This window comes from Sciurus carolinensis, chromosome 2 (genome assembly GCF_902686445.1).
Source record: "Sciurus carolinensis chromosome 2, mSciCar1.2, whole genome shotgun sequence".
Taxonomy (NCBI): Eukaryota; Metazoa; Chordata; class Mammalia; order Rodentia; family Sciuridae; genus Sciurus; species Sciurus carolinensis.
This window is the reverse complement of record NC_062214.1, coordinates 22,089,380-22,096,877: the sequence shown is the minus strand read 5'-3', so window position 1 is coordinate 22,096,877 and position 7,498 is coordinate 22,089,380. Positions and strand designations below refer to the sequence as shown.

At 39.6% G+C, this 7,498-nt stretch overlaps 1 protein-coding gene across 6 annotated transcripts in view; it reads right to left on the bottom strand.

Moving 5' to 3' along the window:
- Rbm39 (RNA binding motif protein 39) overlaps positions 1–6,370 on the bottom strand; it is a 33,305-nt gene extending 26,935 nt beyond the window's left edge. The window contains exons 1-4 of one of the 6 annotated variants that reach the window (XM_047537446.1): positions 6,030–6,370; positions 5,369–5,432; positions 5,073–5,145; positions 3,548–3,597 (exon numbers count right to left, since the gene is read on the bottom strand). Coding sequence is in view for 5 of the 6 variants with exons in the window: in XM_047537445.1 (XP_047393401.1) it covers positions 3,548–3,597; positions 5,369–5,419 (101 nt within the window). In the remaining variant the exon portion in view is untranslated. The remainder of the gene's footprint in view (positions 1–3,547; positions 3,598–5,072; positions 5,146–5,368; positions 5,433–6,029) is intronic. The other 5 variants (XM_047537445.1, XM_047537443.1, XM_047537440.1 and 2 more) reach the window with 5 other exon arrangements.
- Positions 6,371–7,498: the final 1,128 nt, after the last annotated feature.

Genomic DNA, 7,498 nt, shown 5'->3' with positions numbered 1-7,498 from the left:
GTATATGTGTGTGTGTGTATATATATACATATATATACAAAATTCAAATTAGGGGACGAGGTAAAAGTCATTTTATCCCCCACAAAGAAAAGAACATTAATAAAGTTTTTGCTCTCCTCACAGATGGCCTGTAGCAGAGAGGTAAGTCAACCTCCGTATTTACCTCTCACAGACCCCAAAACTTATTCTGCCAGAAGAAAAGACTTAAAAATCAGAGGGCTAATTTTAATTAACTTAAGGCCTTCCTAGAACTTTTTGTAAATGAGTTCCCGCCCACATCTGAAGGCAACCCCAGACAGGTAAAAAGACAACAATGTACTAAGACATTCACAAAAGAACAATCTTCTACATACAAGCCCAGACAAAAACTTAAGGTTATAAGAAACCAGTATACTTCTCTGTAACAAATTCCAGCTTCAAAGAACATGTATTAAGTTAACTAAATAACTGTTATCAAAATCCATTCTAATAGTCAAATCCTGTTACAACTTAAAATGGGACTTTCCAAAGTCTTTAGTGGCAGTGGAATTTTGTACTGAACATCATTGAAGTAAATGGTCCACTGGTCTGGGCCTTTGGACTTTTTGGTTATATGGCCTCTGCTGTAAAGGTGTTTTGCTATAACTGGATTTGACCTCTTCCATGTAAGAAGATCTAAATTTTAAATGCAAAGTATTCTGGAAAATAAGAAAAAAAATAGAAAAGTCATTTATTCCAAAATTTATAGATAATCCACACCACAGTAGCCAAATATTTCAACTGTGTCATTTTACTGTTATCCTTTTTTGAGTAGTTCTCTAAGAGCTTAAAGGAATAGATGCGGGTTTATACTTTGCAAAATTCGTTACACTAACAAATACTCCCAAGAGGGCAACCTCAGGTACTTAAGTTACTTTACAAAGCATTATTTTGAGGTTTTGCCAAACTCAGGGGTGTAGCTTTTCAAAAATAGGCTAACTGATAACCTCTTGTGTCATAATGAAACTTAGTTCCTTTTATTACTACTGGGATACAATGAAGTGTCATATGTTCAGAAACAATATTGTTAAAAAGAAACACAGTGAACTCTACTTATTGTGCATTTTCTTACTACCTTATTAACAACTGTATCAACATTCAATAGCTTTTTAAAACAAAGTTTTAGGGTGAAAAATTAAAAGCAGCATTTTACTTTGGTAAGACAATTTTTCCTAAAGACAAAAATTTTCTTGTATGTTCAAATTAATTTGAAAGATTAAGTTCCTTCAGAAAAATTGGTAAAAAGTTCCTCACTAAACAAAAATGTATCATTTATATAACAGGCTATAATTTAGGATAGAAATTCTGACAGACATATTTTATAGGTTTTTTTAAAGATAGAGTATTGGGAAAAAGGCTTCCCTTAAAGAATCATACAGCCAAATAATTACCCATTCTTCTATTTAGTCCTTCAGGGTTTTTTTGTTTTGTTTTTTTTTTTTTTTTTTTTTTTTTGTAGCAGGGATTGAACCCAGGGGCACTTAACCACTGAGCAATATTCCCAGCCCTTTTTGAAACAGGGTCTTGCCAAGTTGCTGAGGCTAGCTTTGAGTTTTCAAATCTCCTGACTCAGCCCCCAAGCAGCTGGGATTACAGGCATGTACCACCACACCCGGCCCTTAGGATTCTTTACATTAGATTAAAGGCCACTGAATACCTTTTATGGAGAGCCTGATGCTTGATTTCCTTATAAAAGCTTGCTGGCCTTAATGATTTTAGATGCAGGACAAAAACAAGCATGAACTCTAGATGACATTAGTGGCAAGCACTGACATCAGAGAATGGTACAATAAAGAACTGTACCCAAAACGACCTCATCCCTTGACATTTAAGGTAAAATCTTAGTGTTTACTTAGCTGGGAGGTCTGATATCTGTACTGAATAATTATGTCAACAAAGAATCCCGTTTCTGGGTTTTTTGATTAAAGAACTCAAAACAGAAACATTGAGAAAACATTACTTTGGTAAAGGTAAACCAGATGACATAAACCCTAAAATGATTAGCTGATTATCTCAAACCAAAATTCAAGATGAAAACCAACTTCATACCCATATTCACTTGTAATAAATAAGAAACTAAATAAGTTCTACCTAAGCCTGTACCAGGATATTTCCACAGGTTATTTTTATAATCCATTACTATTCACATTATTTTAAGGGCATTATAAAAAGAATTATGGGCCCAGCAAATCCCAAAATTTTCTCATCTATTTTATGAAATTATATCAACCTACCTAACAAAGCTGTTGTGAGGATGACTGAGGTAGTTATGAAGCACTTTGAGCTCTTAGGAGAAAAAGAGCCAAAAAGAATCAAATTAAGTGGCCATTTTATCATTTTTCCTTTTTTTTAAAAATTTGTTCTTTTTAATTATACATGATAGTACAGTCTATTTTGACATTTATCCAAACATGGTCATTTTTTTAAAATATACTATGGGATCAGAAATATGACAAAATGTTTTAACATATAAAGACAGGCTAGTGAAACAACTTAATGGTCCTAACATGACCACAGCACATGTAAGAATCACTAACCTTAGAACTAAAAGGAAACTTGAACAACTGATAGGCTCCAACCTTATAAAGTGGATCCAGTTTATCTGTACTAGTCTGTAGCAGCAAGTTTCTATAAAGGGTTACATATCTAACCCCCCAAAATCGCATAAAATACTCATAATTTTCAAAAAGTACATTCTCATTAAGTCTTCTACAGTTTAAAATGCCTAAGACAATGAAAGCTACATTAAAAAGTTTTTAAGTATACTATCTCATCGCTACCAAAAATGCAATTAGACAGCAAGGATCAGAATTCCTTTAATGATTTAGGACACTGCCCACAGCCTGGTTATATAATTCCTAATATTATTTCTTTCTTCTAAGTTCAACAAATGGGATAGTTTTATCGACCGTATCACCAAATATTAAGCCATAGTTAAATTTAAAACAAAACAGAAGTTCTAATGCAGGAATTCTTTTGTCTTGGGTTCTGGGGATTTAAACCAGGGTCATTCTAACACTGCGCTACATCCTTACTCCTTTTTATTTTGAGACAATCTCAAAATAATTGTTGAGGCCACCTTAAACTTGCCTTCTACCCTCTCAGCCTTTTAAGTAGCTGGGACTGTAGGTGTTTATCACAGCAGCAGGCTCATTTTGTTGTTTTTTGAGAGACTATCTTGCCATCTTGCCCAGGTTGGCCTCAAATTTGCAATCCCCCTGCCTCAAGCTTCAAATGGCAGGTCGTTGCCACCATGCCCATCTTAAACTCTTAACCAGATTATCATAATGGACTTGAAGGGGAAGGTATCCAGATGGTCCCTGAAACCATAATATCCTGAAATCTAGGCAAAAGAGTCCATAGTCTATCCTCAAGGAGTTTCTCTTCCCAAAAGATAAAGAACCAGTTTTCTAAGAGGAAAAGAAGAGTGTCAGAAGAAAACCTTGGTTTGATGCTTTAGCCACAGGAACACAAGATCTCAATCACATAAAGTTCATCACCACCCCCCAGGTCCCTTCTTAAAACTTACTTTTTGCTACGTTCTTCATGGCCGTTAGCACTGCTCAACTTGTTCTCATCCTAAGCAGGGTTGATAGAAGAACATCATGAGGACGTAGTGGTAACATTTCAAGTTGTCAAAGGGTAAAGGGAATAGGAATAAGAAAATACAAAACAATTTTAAAACTAATTACTTATTTATAGTTTAACATGGAAGGCTATAAAAAAATTTAGATGGTATAACCACTTTGTTGCTTACAATTAAGTCATCAAGATACAAAAATTAAAAATCTCTCCACATTAACATGTTAAATTTTACTTTCTTACATAGTTTAGGTATTAAGTTATCCAGATTTACAATGCTGAAGTGGTTAAACATAATTTCTATAAAATATAAATGAAGTCTTGTTTTGAGTTTTATTCCAAGTGCTATGGTCCCTTTCATCAGTACCATGGCTCTATTTCTGCCTAAGCCCCAAGTGGCCATGCTAGCAGCCAGCCACTATCGATTTCCTGTGACCGATGCCATTCCTGAGATCTTCGCCCATTTCCGTTGGAGGGTTGGGACTGTAAGAGCTTGATGCCACCTCTGTCACACATCTCGCCCTGAAGCAAACAGGGATTCACACTGCTTTAGTAATGTTGACTCCCAAGAACCCACGAAAGTCAATTAATAATCCACCAGTCCAACCTAAACATTTCCTATTTCCATACCTGTTTACATGGAATTACATCCATGTTAAACTAAGAAAAATTTTAACATTAAAACAGAAAGCAGCTCTTCAAGAGTCTAAACATTACAAAACTACATACACTATTTAAAGTTATCAGAATTCATCCAAAAGGTACCACATGGTCGTGCTACATACTCCAAAACAAATGTATTATTTTTAAAAGGTTTAGCGCAAGGTTCATTTTAAAGTTTGATCACATCAGCTATAGAAGCATAATTGCTAACTTACAGTTGTGACACCAGTGATAATGCATGCATACTGCTATTTTCACCACCAATTGGGTGAAAGAATGAAAAGACAGCTTTCTTTTACTGTGCTACTGAAATGGGTCATACTATATTAGCCAAAACAATTCCTTTGTAGTTTTTAAGTGTGAAAAGCTATGGCAGGGCCTAATTAAAAACAAAACAATATGGAGAACAGTAAAACAGTCATCAAGTGACTCTAAGCTGTGATACTGCCTCTTTTGCCTTTTTTGTTTTTTAATTTCTATTCAGGGATCCAAGAATTTTATAATTATTAACTGAGAAGCAGATCTCCACCTGCCTGTTTTAAGATTTACTATCACCAGTCTTTTATATACTGTGTGTGTGTACATATATATATATAAATTTTTTTAAAATCTCACCCATTTCTGCTCAAAAGACTTATTAAAAGATTTACTTGCCATAGACTGGTCATACTTTGTTATTCTTGGACCCCTGCTATTTTCCCAAACCACTACATTCACCTTTTTGCTATACCAAACTGGAGCTGGTAATTCTTAGTTGAGTCATTTTACCTAGGGGACCACGGTACAGCGATAAGTCACTCAATTACTACCTTATGATTGACAGTTCACACTGGAATCAAAGGTGAATTCATGGGAGTAGAGGTGAGATATCGTTAGGCAAGTCTACAAAGAGAGATAGATGGGCATTTATTCATCACGCTGAAGTGAAACTACTGCACAATATTATTACATCAATAGCATATATTTACTTTTGTAAGTTACACGTAATGCATCTCTGATAAGATAAATCAAGAGGGCTCCGGGGAGGTTAGTTTACATTTCAGCAGTAGTTTCGTGAATATGCTAAATTAAGAAATATAAACCTCACCGACGTGTTTTTTCTCACCTTCTTGTAAGGAGCCTCAAGCATTGCTTCAATATCAATATCGTCTGCCATTTTCTCTAAACGCCTAGGAAGGAATAAGACAATCCTATGAGTAAACATTTTTCAATTAGGTTGATATTTTTCCTTGGCCGACACACTCCAAAACTTAATAAAAACCTTCAAAAGTCCTACAATGACTAAACTGGCACGCATTTTATCAGCCTTGGCTTGCCCATCTAAAATGTCCCTTACAACGCACGAAAATAGACTTAACTGACCGATTTTTAAAAGCCCGCAATGAACCCCTAAAAACAGGCTCGAGAGAGAGCGCCTCTTTCGGCACAAAACCCGCGCTGCCATTTTAGGGGCCAAGGGAAACTCCCTCTGTTGGGAGGGGTTGTGTACCAAGGCAGCGTTCGACTGGCGCCATGTTGGGAGGTCGCGGACGGCCCAGGCCTCAAAGGCACAGGTCTCCATCTGCCCGGGTCTCCCAAGGGTCCTTGCCACTCCAAGAGTACGGTCCATACTCGACCAGAAAATAAGGGCGCGGCACCGAAAGGAAGCCGATTTCGCCGGATATACCCCTCACCCCGCTAAATCCGCCAGAAGTGCCTCTGAGCACCGAAAAGCACCAAACCTCGGAAAAGCTCTGAAAATACGGAGGTCAACGATAAGCCCGTACCTATGCGGGCTTTGGGGCGCCTGTAGTACTTGTCCCGAGTCCGCTGCGCTGCTACTGCTGCTACTGCTGCGGCTGCTGCTGCTGCTGCTGCCGCCGCCGCCGCTGCCGCTGTTGCTACTGTTAAGCCCCTAGGCCCAGGCCGCGGTACCGCCCAGCCCGTATATCGGGCTCCGAGGGCGACTAGGCCCGAGCGAATCTAAAAGAAACAATGGGATTAGAAGAGCCCGTACGTAGGAGCAGGACGGCGGCTTCGGCAGCACAGGATCCACCCCTGCGACAGCGTCGGCAAGCTCCCTGAAATGGCGGCCGATGCTTCCCCGTACTCACATTCACTAACACACATACACACACACAAACACACGGGGTCTCCTAGAGCTCTCGGCAAGGACTCTCGCGAGAAACTGCCAGGAGTTCCAGAACTGAGAAAGCGAAGTATCGCGAGATATGAATCTAGCCTCTGCGACCGTGGCCCAATCTCGCGCAATGATTGCGCCACAAACGTTCCCATCCCCCATTCAGAGAGGAGCCTTGGACTCCCCTCTAGGTAGACCTTCAAATCTCGCGAGATGGGGCAGAGAACTAGGGCAAAGACAGTTGGTGCACTATTTGTCAATCTTTCAGAGAACTCCTAGCTGAGTGGAGGTCAGCCGTGATTTCCTGCTGGTGGCGCCTCCTTGCAGCCTTCTGAAGGCTTCCCCCCACACAACTGACCGCCACCCCCTCCGGCCTCCCACCCAGATGGCTGTCAAGGTCGCCATAAGGCAACCTAGTCCATATGGCGGTAGGATAAAACGGTCTTTTTCAGATTGTCAGCCGAGGGGGAAGACCAAGGGGAAAGCATATGAAAGAGGCGGCAAGAAGAGACTGCACAGGGATAGGAGGATAGAATAAAAACTGTGACTTCCCTGCCATTTGGGGACAGTGGGCTAGGTAAGGCCTAGACTGTCGAGCTTTGAAACACCCGAAGAAACAGTGGGTGAAAGCAGAGAGAGCACGGAAGAAAAAACGTGTTTTCTTTCAAACTGGATCATCTTTGAGATCCCAGAATTGAGTTTTGGCGTTCTATCAGTGTTGCTATTATTTATTTAAAATGCCTCCGTTTTTTGGCTGGGAATGTTGCTCAGTTGTAGAGCACTTGCCCTGGGTTCCATTTGGGGGTTGGGAGAACTTAGAATTTAGCTCCTCACCACTTAGAACCCTAACAATCCAAGCATGAATCGCCACTTGTTTCTTGGTTAATTCTGCGACATAGAAGAGGAAACAGAAGTCATTTTCCCTCCCAGATAAAAATGTTTGAGACTGGTTACAGTGACACATACATGAAATTCCAGCGACTCAGGAGACTGAGACAAGAGGATCACAAGATTGAGGCCAGTCTGGACAACTTAGCCAGCCTTTGTCTCAAAATTTAAAAAGGGGTCTGGGGTTGTGGCTTAGTGGTAGAGTGCTTGCCTAGCACGTGTGAGACT